The sequence below is a fragment of the Haemaphysalis longicornis genome, unplaced genomic scaffold (assembly GCF_048455015.1).
Source record: "Haemaphysalis longicornis isolate Haplotype H1 unplaced genomic scaffold, Haemaphysalis longicornis Haplotype H1 scaffold_1, whole genome shotgun sequence".
In the NCBI taxonomy this organism is placed as follows: domain Eukaryota; kingdom Metazoa; phylum Arthropoda; class Arachnida; order Ixodida; family Ixodidae; genus Haemaphysalis; species Haemaphysalis longicornis.
This window is the reverse complement of record NW_027526203.1, coordinates 34,946,106-34,964,300: the sequence shown is the minus strand read 5'-3', so window position 1 is coordinate 34,964,300 and position 18,195 is coordinate 34,946,106. Positions and strand designations below refer to the sequence as shown.

At 44.7% G+C, this 18,195-nt stretch overlaps 1 protein-coding gene across 1 annotated transcript in view; it reads left to right on the top strand.

The window, feature by feature from the left end:
* LOC144163613 (uncharacterized) overlaps positions 1-18,195 on the top strand; it is a 120,409-nt gene that overhangs the window by 36,095 nt on the left and 66,119 nt on the right. Inside the window, exons 3-4 of the mRNA XM_077694422.1 lie at positions 4,735-4,785; positions 8,225-8,263. Coding sequence (XP_077550548.1) covers positions 4,735-4,785; positions 8,225-8,263 — 90 coding nt within the window. The remainder of the gene's footprint in view (positions 1-4,734; positions 4,786-8,224; positions 8,264-18,195) is intronic.

The following is an 18,195-nucleotide window of genomic DNA, read 5'->3' as shown; positions in this document are numbered from 1 at the left end:
AATATTAATATTATCTTCTGCCCGCTTTGCCTTCAATTTGAACGGGAAGGCGTTTGGTTTCTCTGCTTTTAGAAGTAATTGAACATTCCAGGTGCTCGTCAGGTCAGATTTTGCGAGTTTTTTCAGAATACGTTCAACAGATTCTCGAGACAGCACAAACAGTCGCTTCCCATTTGTTCCAACAGATGGTGCAGTGAGCGCTGACAACAGACAAAATGCTGCACGTGCACGGTGACAATGCAGTGTGTCGCAGAACCATGACGCTTCAAAGGCACCCAAGTCGTATACAAGCCGTGAAATCCGGTTTGCGTAGTCGCGATTATCATTTCACGGCTTTGTTTCACTGTTACTTAGTGTATTTGTGCATTCATCGCTGGGTGTTATTCCAGTAAGCAACCTATTCGAAAGACATTTACGGGAAATTGTTCGGCTGGATGCCCTGGGGTGCGAGAAGTTTCTGTTAACGAACTAAATAGACGTCGCCCCCTCCTTCTACAGTCCTCGGCATTTAGTCCTCCGGTCCACTTTACTGGAGGCTTCGCACTAAATGAAGAAAAAACTGGGTTTTCCTGCGGGACACAACTACTGCAGCTAGAGCAGTAAAGTTATCTAGTTTCCCCACCGCACACGATACGTTGACCGCACCGCAACGACGTTTCTGTTTACGCTGTTACGTACTTCGCTCGATAATAAAAAAAAACATCTAAGCAGTTTCACATAAACAATATTACAGAGCAAAAATCACCGTTTCAGTGGACACGGAGGTTAGCGCAAATGTCGTGTCGTGGATATGATAATATGTATAGCTGATGATTGATTGTGCTATTTTACGCGCTCAAGCCACACCTGGGATTTAAGGCGCGCCGTAGCAGAGGGCTCCGGAATAATTTAGGCCACCATGGGATCTTTAACGTGCGCCGAAATCTCTACACATGGGCGTTTTCACTTTTCTCCGCCATCCGAAAAGCTGCCATCACGGCTGGGATCGAGCCGGCGTAGTTCGGCTAAGCAGCACAACGCCTTAGCCATTGAGTGACCGAGGCGGGAAAATTTTTGTGGCTGTTCTATAGACATCGGCGTTGCCATTACAGAGCATTTAATGAATTATGGGGGGGGTTGCATTACTTAACCATGAATAAAGGGTAATGCAACCACGCACCAGTGACATTTTTGTGTCGTACACACAGTGTGTCATATGTAAGGCTTAAGAAATGCAACAAGTGTGTCAGGAATGTGATGGTACCCGACGCGGTGGCTGAAAACGTGGGTTCGATTCCGGCTGCTGTGGTAGCTTTTATGATGGAGGCGAAAAGCGAAAACGCCCGTGTGTTTCGATTTATTAAAATGTAAATGTCCCCTGGTGGTCGAAATTTTTCCGCCGCCCTCCACTACGACGCTCCTCAGAGCTCGTGTAGCTTCGGCTCATTAAGGCCACAATAAAACTGTCAATTCATCATTCGATACAGCGACGGTGGCAAATCAATGGGGTTTGACACCTTTCGTATGATGGGGGCACTCAGCATCGCTAATGCTGCAGGCAGTTCCGTAGCTATTCCAGAAAAAGTGAAGGTTGCTTTCCTCGCCTTTCCCCTCTTGCTTCCGGTGTAGTCACCAAAACATTTTTATTAACAGAGCCTATGCTAGCACTGGACTTTTTTTCATTACTGTGGTGGTTGGCTTATCGACAGTTTATAGAACGACATTTAAAGGAAGTTATTTTAATAAAATCGCTTCATCTAGCCACTGTATTTGAAAAAATATGTAGCTGTTGTATTTTTCATGAAATTTTCTCTGTGCTTTTTATGCATCACTTCTAAGCAAGGTTGCCTCGACAAATTTCGGTGCTGTGTTATTTGGGCAGGTGCAACTAGTATAGGCAATTTCTTCTGTCTAACCATCTCTGTTAAGTGTGACATGCCATGACATTTCAGTCAGCCTGTTTTCTTGAACCCAAATTACTAATTATTCGGTTGTCACCTCTGCTCTAGAGGCTCCCAGTTCTTGTGACGTTTGGACGCCTAATTTAAAATAAAGAGCCACATGTAACGCTAACCATTACCTGCTTCAATTTTTGAGCCTGTTGCATTATTGCAATAGGGTTCAGCGGCTAGGGTTTGCCAATTAAGCCTTCTTTTGCCACTATCGACGTATACCTAAGGAAACGAAAACGCCAAATCTAGCCTCTTACTATTTCCCGCGCTTTTCGCAGAAGCATAACAGGTGATTTCGGGCAATATTTATGTATGGTTTTTTTTGTAAGTACAAGTGCATGTTCGGCGATGTCCATTCCGTTAGCGCCGTACTCCTCATTCAGATCGCATTTCCGAGACATGTTAACAATGATATGCAACTCATCACGCTCCAGCAAAAATAAAACCGTCCTCAATCGCATGTGGCACCATAACCTGGTTGGTGATGTGACAATATGGCGAAAATTCGAATTATGAGGCGGCACCTTCCCTGAGAACGTCCTGTTCTCGATTAACGCATAAAAACGCCGAGACAGATTTCCGCATGACTAGTTTTTCCGCGAATCAGGGGACTGTGGCAAGTGAGCTGGTCCCTTCGCAACCTACACTTAGCATTCGTTTACGTGCATGAAATATTCCAGGTCGTGTGAGTATATTTCATGTCCGCCTTAACTTCGAAAGAAAATACCCTTGGCGCCTGGTTCATTGCCTCTCCACGTTTTGGTTTGTGTGCATTCCCACGAAAGTATATGCTTGCTACGTTTAAGACTGGGAGTTTGGCTTCGTGGTTACTTCAGTATTAAAGCTTTGGACACGGACCCAAGAAGAAAGAAAGAGAGAGAGAATAGGGCCCGTATTCTGAGTCCCTCCTCCACTTCATTTGCGCCCTCCACTCAGCTGAGGAGAGGATTCCGCAGTGCTTATAAATGGGTTAGTCGCTTTCAAGGACATCCTCCACTGGATGTTCGAACGGAAGAAGGACGCAGGATACAAAGGTAACCATATTCGTTGCTGTGGCACTGAAGCATTTTGTTTAGGGTGGCTTGCTCGTTCCAGGACTGCATCACTCCTCGCTGCGGCTAGCACCCTCTCCATGAGCTGCTGTTAGATAGTGTGGGCGCGCTCCCAAAGATCAGCTGGATTGAACGGGTCATAAAGAAAAGAAGGCGTGAACTGCCACTTTGACACACTATATGCTAGATTGTACCCATGGCTCCACGATTGCGGCAGAGTGGAGAGGAGAGGATCAGAGCAAAATGACAGTTGCGAGATCGGTGCGTGAAGATTTTGGTTTGCAGGGGTCCCGTGCCTGGTCGGGGCAGAGAGGCCAAGGAGGGCAAGGGATAATTGAAAAGAGTTTTAAATATAGGTGTTCCGTAGATTTTGAAGGAAACCTTATGCTAACCAGGAGACAGAAATAATTTCGTAAGGAGAGGTTACAAGTGGGTGCCCGTGTACCGCCAAGCTTGCTTTCAAAACAAGATATCGCTCTCTACTAAAGCTCGGGACGCAAATGCATAGCCCACTTTCTTACGCTTCTAAGCTTTACACATAATTCATATATCCCATCCGGGATGAACTCTATCCAGAGCATCGAAATTTGTGGCCCGTCTGCGGCAATTCGGCACGCTTTTTGCGTCGTGGCGTTGGCTTAGCATTTCTCTTGATGGTAATGAACGGACTGTAAACGACGCATATTTTTACAGGGAAGGTTGTAGATACACTGTATTAAGTCCCGTAGGTCCCCTTGCAAATAATTACCGCTTCAGAATACAGAATCAACGCACCAAAGTGGAAACTTGGCAAATGCTGCGGCTCAGCGTATGAGACTGCTCAAAAATGCGGTGTTACCAAGTACACCGCGCAATCCGTTCGTGACACTTTGCATTGTGTAATGTCCCTCCTTGCGTGGATATTATTTTATAAAGGTGCCCTCTAGTTTGCTGCGCATTTATAACCTACCGAAAAAAATGATTCGCCATGTCTACAACGCATCATACCGATCCCACACAGCTCAACTATTTCACAGCTCCAGAATAATCAATATTCACAACTTGCATAAATACCGACTGAGCGTGAAGTTCAAACCAGAGATAAGACACAACCTGACTGTTTTACAAGGCCTTGGAAATCTGCAAAAAAGAGTTCCACACTAACCAACTAGATATACAGAAAATTGGTTAGTACATACTCCTCGTATAAATACTGGTAAACAGCGTTTATCTTACCCTTTACCGTCTCTTTCGAACGCCTACAAAGTAGATGGTTTTGCCGTGTTTTCTATGCCGTGTTTTCTATTGCCACTGGAACTTGTTTTGTTGTTCTTGTTTTCTTTTTTTTCTCCTAGGGAATGGAGAGGGTTTTTTTTTCTTCCAGTGTGTTCAGTTCATTTATAATGCCGCTTACATGCTCTGTACTTATGTGCAACTGTGTTGCTGCGCCAAGCCAAATAAATCAGGGGCTTTGGGCTGGTCAAGCTTCCTGTGAGCAGCTTTTTTCCCGCCGCTCTCCCATCTACCATGTGTGATTGCAAATAAGCTTGATTTGATTTGATTTCACTTGATTGGATATTATTTGCTGCGCTTCGTCTTTTGCCGGCTTGGCGCATTTGGTCGTATTGATTGGTCATTCCGAAGTTTTATGTCGCAGACGACGTTCGAAGACTGGTTACATTGTAAATAGACAAACAGTAAGGTATGAGTTAAGGAATAGGGGAATTAAGCATTGATTGCCCTTGTTGATTTGTGTTGTTTTATATATGCAGTGCCTCCAAAATTTCCAACACCTTTGTGTTCAGCCCGGGATGATAATTTCGGTAAGTGCCAATTTTAGCCACTGCTCTGAAGATCGACAGACTCTGAAATTTTATGGTCTGAGCAGCTAGGGCTAAAAGAGCGCCTAATGCGCCTCAAATATATGTTCTAAATCTAGTTTTACAGTCTGAAATAAAGCAAACCTGTTTGACAAAGCTGGCATGGGAACATTTCTCCTAGCCTTAGTTAATTATGATGGGGTCTTTGGACCGAACAGAGGAGAGCGTACAAGGAAACATCCATCCGAATGACCTCGACCGGTACTGGGTGACTACAGATGGCGACAGGTTTTCACAGCTACTGGTATCAGTCATGTGTCTCCGACATTAGCCACGGGAATCGCGTGGCGACGTGCGACGGCTTTTTCTAAGGAAACATTTATTAGCCTGGTCTCCTTATTTTGCTCGAGCTCCCCATGCTGGCATACTTGCCAGGCGTGCTGCTGAATTTCAGCTCATAATTTGCCGCTACGTGCCGCACCTGGGCTTCGGAAAAGCGACTCTCGGGCGTGGGGGAGGCGCCCAGGGAAGTTGTACCAGATACCGCACCTGAGGGGCCAGCCGCGGAAATGACTCGCAGAAAGCGCCAACGAACGCCCCAGCTATAGATAGTATTCACTGAAAACCTTAGCTGTCAATGTCTTAGCTTGGCAACAGTGGAAACGGGCACAGACATAACCCAAGCGTCAAAGACATGGCGCAGCTTGTGCAACTGCGCCCGAACGCCGCAGAGAAAAAAACACGGGCGTGCTTCGTTTGCTCAGTTTCAACCAGGATCTCAACGGTGGTGTCAATGTAGATGTTATTAATCGCACTTACATTGGAGTCGAAGCGTTACTTTGCGTTCGGTGGGACAGAGTTTCGAACGTCCAACACACATCATGTGCTTAGCACGGAAAGGTACCGCCACTTTGCAGAACCCGACCTAAGCGGTGACTGCGCACTCACATGGTTGCCTGCATGCGTGCCTTGCGAGTGAGTACAACTTATTGCGTGCGTCCCGTTCTCTTTGCTTGGAGATGGTAGTGTGCTTGCCAGAGAGACTATGGACCGTATTCTGAGTCCCTCCTCCACTCCATTTGCTTCCTCCACTCGGCTGAGGAGAGGATTCCGCAATGCTAATGAATGGGCAAATCGATTTCAAGGATCCCCTCCACTAGAGAGTCGGGCAAAGGAAGGACTCGGAATACCAGGGTAAGACGTTGAACGCTTCTCGCCTCTTGTCACACCTCCTATTTCTCGACGCACTCGCCACTGCTCACCGTTCTGAAAAGCCAGCAACTGCGCGAAACACAATACCACTCGCGAAAAATGCCGCATGCAAGGTCATTTCATCTCGAGTATTCTACAATTCAAACATCGAGTAATGTCGATTGCCATCAGTGTGTGGGATCTCCCAAGCCAGTCTGGCAACCTCGATCGTAGATAAGGAAACAGAACCGTAGTATACTGTAGGCAGCACATGAATGGCTCACATTTAGGTTTTCCCAAATTACTTGCTTTTTTCAACCCAGTTTTTTAAAGCATGGGCTTTCTCTAGCAAGCCTGATTGGAAATACCTACTGCCAGTGCCCGGATCCGCTGCGTGTAGACTTGGGGAAAAGAGGGTGTCGCAATCTAGCCAGTGAGTACAGCTTGGCTCACTACAGTCAGCACAGTCAGGGCTGGGCTGTTCAATCTTTAGTCCGGCTGTCCACGAGTTCAGAGCAGCGAGAAAGCAGTCGCCACCGGTGTACCTGGCTTCCGGTGCACAGCAGAAAAAAAAGCGTAAATGTTGCGAAACCGTCTCAGAATAAGGTCGCGTCTTTGTCGCAATTTTATATACCTGGAATGTGCAAGCTGACTTCGATGAGTAAAAAAATTGAGACAGCTCCGCACTAGTGGTGCAAACACTGGGCGCGAAGCTGGCGGGCTCACACAGTTTATTCTTGGTTCGGCTAAGTTTATGCGTGGTTATGCTGAGAGACTGGGCATGTTTTCCGCGTGGTTTTGCTTGGAGACTAGTTGAAGTTTTCGCCGTGGTGGCGTCATTAGCCTCCGAAAGAGGAATGAACACACGGCCATTAAAGTATGCACCTTGTTAATGATTGAATATCACCGCCGAAAAATGAGGGTACAAAAAATGGAGGAAGTTCACACTAGTGCGTGAGTCTTGAAGGTAGCGAAGGTGTATTCAACAGGAGCGTTTTTTCTATTTTTGCCTGATGGCGTTGTTTAAGCCTCGCCGCTGTACGAGGACTACAGCTGGATGTTCGTCTTCATCGCACACGCTTCTGCGCCACACGTGGCCTCGTGGCCTTCCTTCGTGGAGCGGGCTTGTCGCTGCTGCGGCGGCCGCCTCGCATTCCTCCGCCACGTCCCACGCAGGGGCCCCGCGCACGTATTCTTTGCCTCCTCGCTTATATCTGCCCTGCCTCCTATCTCTCCCCGCCATCGCGCCACTGCTCCATTCCGGGCGCTTGCGGAAGGGTATGTGCTTTGACCTCCAGCTCTGAAGGTCAAAACTGGTCACCCCACGAGGACTCCTCGAGGCAGAGTAGCGTAGGGTTCACTACAAAAATGCCCAGAAATCGGCGAGCGCGCGCACGTAAGCGTGGGCATCGCCTGCGAACTTCCGTGCGAACTCCAATCCTTCCCCGTGCCGCAAGGCGTATAAATTCAGAATAATCGCAAACTATGGGGAGCACAAACTAACACAGGTATTACGAAATCAATGTGAGCGAAGATGTTCGGTGGGAACATCGGACAATAATGTGAAATTGTGCTAAATTCGGAGAAACATCTACCCTCTTCCACGCAACCCGACCATGTCCAAGATAGGCTCAGGAGGAACAACTGAAGCATTACATTTTCCACTTCTATCGAGACAAGGAACGCAGCTTTGACTAGTTTCGCTACCTTAAGATCAGCGGGAGGTGATTGAGAGGGCAAGGGAAGGAGCTAATGAATCTAGGGCCCTAGACTTCAGGTTCCACCCGTGAGTTTTGTGACAACTGTTTAGCCCCTTTTCCTAAACCTTAACTATTGCTTCCTCAACAGAGATCGTCACTCTTTTGCTCTCTCTCTCTCTCTCTCCCTCTTAGCAAAAGAGCAAAACTGTTAATATTATTACAGACATTACAGAATAAAAACTTTGCAACACTGACAGCCTCCACTCGCTCCAACTGACCAACACCCCTTAGCCGCTACTTTTCGGGCCCCCATCTTAAGCCAGAGAAGCGCTAAGGGCCTCTTTCTCTTCCTGGCCAGAGATATTAACAAGCGTCGTTGCTAGTCTTTGTCACTTCAGTGGGCTTCAGTGCCGCGTGAAGCATTGTATAGATCGTAAATGCAGTAACTCTGTTCCAAAACGCTCCCTGGGCGTTGAAGCAACGCTGTCGCGTCGCACATCTTAGGAGGTAAACTTTATGTCATTTTCACCTTTTTTATTTTGGCTTTCTAGCTCGGTGATGTCCTGGTATCCGTACTCCTAACTTTGGACGTAAGTAACAACTTTTGAATTATACAACAGTCGTTCTTGTAATGACTAGAAATGTACACGTCAGTAAACGTTTTTTCGATCATTTTGGCAAGTGGACCGTATTTCCGACGTCGAAGATGTCCTTTGTTTCGTTATTTCAAATTCTACGCGTGTAGTGCTAAATAACCAGCCTTAAGACTGCTTTTATTGAAAGGCTCAAGATTGATTATGCTATAAAAATGAATACTACAGCACACATTAAGCACAGGGGAATCCAGGATCTCTTCATGCCTGTTTCGGCAAATAGATCTGTTAACTTACGTTGTCATATTTTAAAGCTCTAATTATAATGTGCGCAAATCAAGGTTCAACGGGCGTATTTTTTCCATTAGGAGGGCCCTGAAGCCCATTTCGAATACGCTCCACATGCTCCGGCAGTCAGGAGGTTATGCATTCATTGACATCGGAGCCGAAAAGCCCCATTCACCGGATATCACAAAGGTTTAATTTACCCAAAAAAATCAAATCCGCTCCTTCTAACGATGGGTACGGTGACGTGAAAGTGTCAACGGTGAACATGTGTAAACTGCCTGCGAGAAGACCAAAGTCAGACGACAGCAAACGGATTCCTCACGAAAAAGCTGAGGTACCCATCTATCTATGCTCCTAAAGTCCAAAATTCTAACTTCCAAAGGCCAAAGAAAAGTACACTTCACCTCAGCCAAAGACCAAACGGAACGCCTGCGTAACAACCCGAACGGAAATGTTGAGCGACCAGAATGCGATATTAGCGCAATCGGATAAACGTCGGATTGATAACGCGGTGGACCAAGGTTCGATCCCGACCACGGCGAGCGTTTTTGTTAGAAATACAATCAATAAATCAATCAATAAATCAATCAATCAATCAATCAATCTATAAATCAATCAATCAATCAATCTATAAATCAATTATTTATTATTCAATCAATTATTCATTCAATCATTCAGTGGAATATTCAATCAATCAATCAATCAATCAATCAATCATTGTTTTACGTGCCCAGGAGCAGCCAAAGGCCTAAGTTCTGGCGCATTGATAGTTACATAACAACAAAATACAAGAAACATATTGGAAGAAACAAGCAAGCGACAAGACGCATAAATTGAAGTAGTGAAAATGACAAATAAAACACAGGCGGAGTGAAAGGTGGGTAGAGGTAAAAAAGACAAAAAAGACGCCGTTGGGGCTATGCTTGTTGAAGATACCACCCAACAAACAGAACAACAAAGTTTGATAGTGATACGAAAAAACAGCGGCAAGAGTATAGAGAAAAATGACAGATGGACAAATCACAGGAAACAGTTTCAAAAATCGGCATGTATCAGTTGGTTAAACCAGAACCGCGAAGATAAACTAATTTCCAGGAATCGAGGAAAAATGAGTGACCGAGACATCATAGATGTCTAACATACTGTATTGAACAGTGCAGTACGATAAATTTTAAATCAACTTTCAAAGATGTCAAGGCGTTCAAAGAAGCGGTTGTATGAATTCTGTATCATCCGCACAGGAGAATGATTCGAGTTGCGCGCAGCGGTCAACAACGAGCAAAGCGACATGGTGGGCCTTTGTAGAACACTAAACTCTAAACAGCTAAGCAAGTCTGCGCAATAAAGGTCGCCATGTACAGTTTTGTGGAGGAATGTAAGATCTGAAGGCATACGCCTGCAGTTCAAGGACAGGATGGAAGGAACTATGGGTAAGTCAGAATCCGGACCCGGCCTGTGAATTTGATGACGGTGCTTAAATATGGATAAAACTACTTCTGTACACGATCTATTAAAGGGACACTGAAGTGATTAGTAAACATTGCGGGATTACTAGCGCAAATTGTAGTTCGGAGTCCGTAGGCATTGTTTCGACCACTCTGGCCGCGTTTACGTGAATTTATTTAGTAGAAAAATCAATTCGAAAATGCTGACCTCCTCTCTTTACGCTCGCCCATTTTCTGTGGCGTTTTCGTGTGACGTCAGCAGGAGATGAGCTGGAAAATGGCTGCTCTACTGCACGGTTCGCCGACCAGCCGACCTACCGATCGAGTCAGTCGGCCCAGCGTTTCGTCCGCCGGCCGCCGACGGGTCGTCACTATTCGCTCGCTCAATTGAAACTAAGCCACGACACCTTTGTGAATGAAAGAATGCGCCTTTCCTTACTTTGTTAGTTTGTACACTGTGTCAAACTCAGAGTCCGGGTCGCTCCACACAAGCGCTGCACAAGTGCACATGCGACGCTAGTAGGAAAATCTAAGGCCAATTGAAGGCGGGAGAAGAGTCAGCGAAGTCAATATAGGTACTAAGAAAATAAAATCAACTGAAACTTTCACCGTACAGCGCAAAAATAGGGAGCAGGAAGCACTTTTTGCGCTGGGTAAACAAGCACAGCGGTCAGCAGCACGACGGCACATCTGCGAACGCTTTTCCGTCAAAGAAATGCAATTGCTAGACGTGAGATATTGTGGAAGTTTGTGGGACACTTACTGCAGGAGTGATATACAACAAATAGTCACATAAAGTACTTAAAATGCTTAAAATAAATAAAAGTGTAAACTGGTCATACATTATAAACCTTATATATCCTAACCAGCCCAGCGCCGGATCGTTGCCTAATGGTCTGAGGCGCTGAATTTCTGTTTTGAAAAACGCAAGTTCGAATCCCCGAGGGGACATGTATTTGTTTTTTTTGAAGTTGATTTTTTCGTATGCGGCCGATGTTTTCTGAACTGAGTTCATCATTTTTGGGCCGTAACGTTCACTGCTCCACGAGCGAGATCGCAGAACGCGCGCATACTGACAATGACGCGCCAGCGAGTTATCGTTGGCGTGCTGTTGCCACAAGCACCGACTGCTTGCGGGCAGTGGGCCCAGGCCTGAATCAGCACACCCTTGGCCTGGTGCGAACTAGCTTTTTACAAACAGACATGAGTGAGGCAAGCTCCGAATATGCGGAAAAAGCGCATGGCATTTGAGAGTATGCGGTGACGCGGATTGCGTTCATCCACTGCGTAGGCCTCGTCTAGTGATTTCTACCATTCTAAGCCGTCCTGGGAGGTTTATCTTAGACATTTGACAGCCGACAACATGGCAGAAGCGTGGTATGGCGATAACGGAGATATCGAGAATGCCCAACCAACAACGCCATCAGATGTCAAGCATGTTGTTTTACAGAACCGAAACCGAAACCGAAACTTGTTTGATTGCTAACCTTGGGCATCGTCCGATCACGGTGCCCCCCCTCCTGACGTCACAGCCTTTAGTTGGTGCGGCCGCCGCAAACCGCGCATAGTAGTTTTCTTCTTTCGCGCTTTGTAAAATAATTACCGATTTTTCAACCGGATAAACGATGAATAGTGTGTTAATTTGAGCCAGTCTACACAGTGCAAGCAAAAACAGGAGCTTGACAAATTCACTTCAGTGTCCCTTTAATTCACGACTAGATTTCGAGATGCCGTTCAGGCAACAGAAGCATATTCTAACTGAGGGATACATATTGTATTACATACAATGCGAAATGGATCGGGAGGACAGAATTCCTAAGGAATCGGAGACACAAATCCAAGACTAGGCAGCGCTCGCCGGGCGATGAGCCTAATATGAGGAGAAAAAGAGAGGGTACCGTCAAAAAGCACCCCGAGGTCCTTAATCTCCTCAACCCTTTGCAGAGGAGCTCCCTGAATACTGTAGGAAAACAGTAGATGATGGGTTTTCCGGCTGTACGTGATGAGCTTTGTTTTAAAGGGGTTTAAAATTGGGCAGTTTTTGCTGCACCAGACCAATAATTCCGCAAGGCAAAGCAGTCCTGAACACCGCTAATGTGCCTAAATAGTTTGACATCATCAGCACAGAGAAGAAATGAAGATTTTGTTAAGACTTTTGACACATCGTTGATAAAGATAGGAAACCATAGTGGACCCAGCACGGAACGTTGAGGTACACCACTTGTTTCAGTGTAAACACTGGACTTTTCGTTGGTTACATCTACGTAAAAGGACGTCAAGGAGATATTTGGACAACAATGCAACAAGTGTTGCGTCTGCACGGACGGAGTAAGCCTGGTATTTAATCATTCATGGTTCACCACATCAAACGCCTTACTCAGGTCAAAATAAATGACGTCCAACTGGCCGTTTTCACAAACTTCATCTGAATCCTGTGTCATAAAGCTTGCTAGATTTGTAACTGTTGATAGACCCGAGAAAAAGCCGTGCTGATTTCGTATCAGAACAGTTTTGACGTAGGCAGCAAGACCTTTGTGCAGAGCTGACTCAGAGTTCGAGGTGACACAAAAGAGTGAGATCGGACGATAGTTAGTAACGGCTGACTTATCACCAGATTTAAATATTGGGAAAATTCGAGCGATCTTCCATGCACCAACAAATTTCCGAAAAGTAAACAGGTAATATTAATGGAAGTTAAAACAGGCACAACAACGTTATTGTATGGCTTCAGGAGGGCTGCTGGAATTTCATCTGCACCACAGAAAAATGATGGTTTCATCCGTTTAAGGGTAAAATTGAGAAGTTTTGAATTGTACGTAAGTATATTAAAATTGACATATTATTGAACGTTAGACGTTCGTCGTTAGCATCAGGCAGTTGAAAGACAGAGTGAAAGTACTGAGCAAAGCTGGTGGCAACATCCTCAACCTGTTCACCATCGTAATTTAGCAGGCTTATGTGCTCTTGAGACATCTTAGAACGGCTGCGTACATACGTCTAGAAGTCTGCCGGTTTCTGAGACGCAGCAGCCTGTAAGGTCCCTATATATAGCTGGTTGTCGCACCGGTAGAGGCTTTTAAACAGTGAGCGATGCCGACTAAACTCCGCTTAACACTTCTCAAGCCCAGAGCGCTTTGCCTTTTTGTGGGCGCTGTCCTTAAGTTTAAACGAATTTCGAAGTTCTTGAGAGAACCAGTGGTGAAATTTGGAATGAACAGGCTTATAAAGAGGGATGAACTTTTTTATGCCAGTCCTGACAGTTTCGGTAAAACGTCGCACCTGTTCGTAAAAATCGCTGAAATCAAAAACACTTGACCAATCAGCAGATGAATAAAAGTGATATAGCCCGGCATAATCTCCTTGCTTGAAAGCATATCGCGGGAGTGCACCATCGTCAACACCGTCATAACGATGCTTTTCCATCGACAGAGACAGAGATAATAAAAGGGGGCTGAGAATTGTCGGGGTATACAAGAGATATTTCGTAGGCGCACACTTGTACGTTTTTTAAGTTCGAGAAGCACATATCTAGGACATTACCACCAAAGTTTTCCATGTGGGAGAACTGCTGCAAGGAAGTGAGCGATTGAAAACCTAATAACATACTGCATTTCTGCACTGAATAATGGTTTTTTGTGCTGAAATGAGGCATTTTCGATTGTTGTGTTTTCGATTACATTCAGAAGGTAAAATATGTGGGTATATATAGAATGAACTGATGAGCAGCTTATTTTTATAATCAATCAATCAATCAATCAATCAATCAATCAATCAATCAATCAATCAATCAATCAATCAATCAATCAATCAATCAATCAATAATAATAATAATAATAATAATATTAATAATAATAATAATAATAATAATAATCAATCAATCAACCTTTATTTTTGGTGCCCAGGAACAACCCTAGGGTCTTGGTACTGGTACACCATATACAAGCATTCATAAAAACAAACTAAAATCAAGACAACACAACACAGAAAACCATATATATGAAAGAAACAATAAGGTAAACATAGTTACAGAGATTCCAGAATGCAAAACAGCAAAAAAAAAAAAGGAAGCCTAGTGTTAGAAGCCATGACACCCGGCCAGCAAAAACGTTGAAGGCACGTGAAAAATTGAAAATACACAAGAAAATACTCAATGAACATGACGGAGATAGATTATACACATAAAACAAAGGTTTTGTAACAAAATGATAGGAAGTTTCAAAATGGAAAAACGAAGTTCAGCATTACAAGCACTGACACTTAAACCGACAGAAATTCAAGCAACACAAAATCAGGAAAACTGAAAAACAAACAAGCAAGATGATGATTTGCATAAAATAGATATGGAACAGAAATACGGCACATAAATGACATAAAGGCACTTAAGCTACAACCGTTTTCAATTCATTAGAGAACAAAGACAAAGAGCTCTGGAAAATATCAAGACGATCGGAATATTCATTATATGCACATTGTATTCTGCAGATGGACGAGCGTCGTCTACTTAAAGCATCTGTTCTGAAAGTTCGAAATAATAATAATAATAATAATAATAATAATAATAATAATAATAATAATAATAATAATAATAATAATAATAATATAATAATGAATCAATCAATCAATTAATCAATCAATCAATCATTTATTTGCGTGCCCAGGAACAGCCGGGGGGGCCTTTGTGCTGGCGCACGGAAACAGAAACACACGAAACATAATGTACACATCATTGAAATACAAAATAAAATACAAAATACAAAAAAAAACGAAAGGATAGCTGATGTTGAAGTTACGGAATGAAAGTCATTTAAGTGCATGAACTCAAGGATAAAAGACAAATGCAGAACAAGAAAAGTTGGCAGTTACGCCAATACAAACTCACAGACATGTTTGCGAAACAGAGTAGGGCAATCATTAAATATATCAAGGTAATCCGAGTACCGATTGTACGTGCATTGCAGTCGGAACACAGGGCACAAGACACGCAGACAATTGGGGTTGCAAAAGGTATCATGTTTTCTGGTCCACTTTTGCGGCACATAAAGACGAACATGCTGTAGCAGCTCACCACAAGACACTATGCCGTGCATAATTTCAAAGAGGAAGAGAATATCAGCCTTGTTCCGCCAGGAAGTTAAGCATGATAGCGTCAATGAAGAGGGCGATCCAGGGTTATAATTACTACTATCGCCAAAGCGATGGTTGAAGATAGATATGAACTTATTTTGGACCCTTTCTACAAGCTTACGGTTTGTTGTGCTCGTGCTGTTCCAGACAACAGATGCATATTCAAGCTGAGGATGACATATAGTTGTGTAGAGCTTGAGAAGAGAAATCGGCTCCTTGAACTCCTTGGACACGCGACAGACAACGCCAAGCGATCGAAGAGCTCTACGAGTAATTACCTGAATATGTGGAGAGAAGCTCAGTTTACTGTCGAAAGTGACGCCTAGGTCATTAACCTCTACCACACGTGGGAGTAATTCACCGTTGATGTTATAGGGAAACAAGATGTTGTCAGTCTTTCTTCTGTATGTCATTACCTTAGTTTTAGATGTATTAATGAGGAGTTTGTTGCATGAGCACCAATGCGAGAAGGACGAGATTGCTCTCTGAAGAGCGGAACAGCAGGCAGAGTTGGAAACAGACTTAAATATTTTTACATCATCGGCATATAAAAGAAAATTACAATCATTAAATATAGTCGCGACATCATATATAAAGATTGAGAAGAGAAGTGGCCCGAGGACTGAGCCCTGAGGGACACCACTGGTGACCTCATAGGAAAGAGAAGACTGTCCATTTACATGCACGAAACATGACCTATCACATAGATAATTGCATATAACAGATATCAGAGATGGTTGTATATCAAGCTCAGATAGTTTTTTGGCTAAGAGCTCGTTGCAGACGACATCAAAAGCCTTGCTTAAATCAAAGTACACTACCTCAAGTTGACCTCTCCCTTGCACAGCGTCCGAAGCATGCAGCATGAAGTTGACGAGATTGGTAGTGGTCGATCGTCCCGCGAAAAACCATGCTGTTCAGGTATTAATGTGGTATTTATACTGAATGTGAGTAGTTTATGCAGTATTGACTCAAACAATTTAGAAGCAGCACATAGAATAGATATCGGTCGGTAGTTCGTGGGGTCCAATTTAGAACCTGTCTTAAATACAGGAACAACCCTTGCATTCTTCCATCGAGCGGGGAACTTGCCAGACTTGAGAGAAGTTTGAAATATACACGTCAATACTGGAACTAGGATATCACCAAACGCTATCAGTACGGCAGAAGGAATGCTGTCAGGGCCGCGTGAAAATGACGACTTCAATTGTTTCAGAGCTTCCAGAACGAGACTTTCCGAAACCAGCACTTCTGAGTTTTTACAGCAACCTAGAGATTGTGGAGGGGGGCAAGCTGCACTGTTGTTGCCATAAGTGGAACGGAATTGTCGCGCAAATGCATTGGCAACGTCCGATATGCTCTCTCCTCGTTCATCGATGAGGTTAATGTTCCCAGGTGCATTTTTTCATGTTTGAGAACGGACGTGGCCCCAGAGAGCTTTTGCATTGCGTGTTGCATCAGCCTCAACCGCGGCAATGTAATTCGACCTATCGCGCCTAACCAGACATTTACAAAGAGACCTGAGTTGACGAAACTCATTCTGCCACCTTTCCTGCCCCGTTTTCTTAGCTTGCTTGTGCGCTCGATTTTTCCTCCCCAAAGCTCGTTTAAGTTCAGCAGAAAACCAACGCGGAAAATTGCCTTTATTTTCAAATTTTCGGGGAACAAAGCTCCTCAAGCCATCGTGAACAACTTCAGTAAAAAAATCGGTCGGTTCATCAACGTCGTTGAGGTTAGCTACTGGTGTCCAATCAGTGTTACTAAGAAAGTGGAATAAACCAATGTAGTCACCATGAGCAAAGTCGTAACTACTGCTTCCTGGTGTGCAAACAGGGGGACTGTAATGGAGGAGAGATACGTTATGCAATGAATTATGTAATGACGGATGAAACTTGTCCGGTTTTACAAGGTTAGTATGACTGCGCGAGACGTCGACAGCTTCCAAGCTAGTCAGACACAAATCTAAGACGTTCCCACATGAATTCCTAATGAGGTTGCACTGCTGCAAGGAAGTAAAGGAAATAAAATCAAATAGAAAGTCACACTTCGGAGATATTGGATGGGACGCCTGACTGACCCGCTGAGTCTCCCAAGAAATCCCCGGTTCGTTAAAGTCCCCAGTGACAAGGAAATGGTGATCACTGTGAGATATTACTGTAGTTTCGATTGTGTTAAGGATATTTCTGAACTCACTGGCATGTGCCTCGGGGGAAATGTAGTATGTACACACTAAGAGCCGTTCACCCCGATTACAAAACACCTCTAACCAAATACACTCACTCTCTAATTCAAGGTCAAGGCGGCGTTTACACTTGATGGAGTCATGTAGGGCAATAAGCACACCACCGCCCCGTTGTTTATCGTGCAACGGGTCACGGTCATGCCGGAAAACTTGGTAATGCGGAGGGAACAAGGTATTGGAACTGATGTCCGGGCACAACATAGTTTCTGTTAGAATAATTATAGGCCAGCAAGAAGAAACGACACTTGAGAAGAATTCAGCTGACTTTGTGCGAAGTCCACGGACGTTATGATAAAAGCAATCAAAGCTACTATTACCTGCCATCATCATCAAGTCGTTGCTGCTCTGCATGAATTATTTTTTCATGCAATTCACCACGGAAGGGCTTGAAAAGACAGTGCCGAGGCCACAACGCAGGGTCTTTGAGCCGCTCAAAACACGCGTCGTCCACAGCGACGTAGAAAGAGGCGTAAGAGTCATGCCTCGTCTTTAAACGTTTGCACACAATCGGGGCGGCCCCCACACCAGAGAGGTGCTCGAAAACTTGAGCTGAAGTTGTAGACGGAACCAGTTTTGTTACAAACACAGCTTTTGGGGGCTTGCGACGGCTGACAGCCACAAGACCAGATCCCTCAGATACACCAACAGCCAGGGGACGGGGTACGGAGTTCTTGGGAGTGCGTTGCTGCAGGGGTAGGTGCAGGGGCGGATGGTCCAGGCGATGGGATTTCGAAGAAACCACCTTCGAGCTGGGATCGGCCGAGAGAGGCGATGCGGCAGGCGAAGCGCTCTGCGACAGCGGAGTGGGGGGTATTGTTTCCGCGGACGAC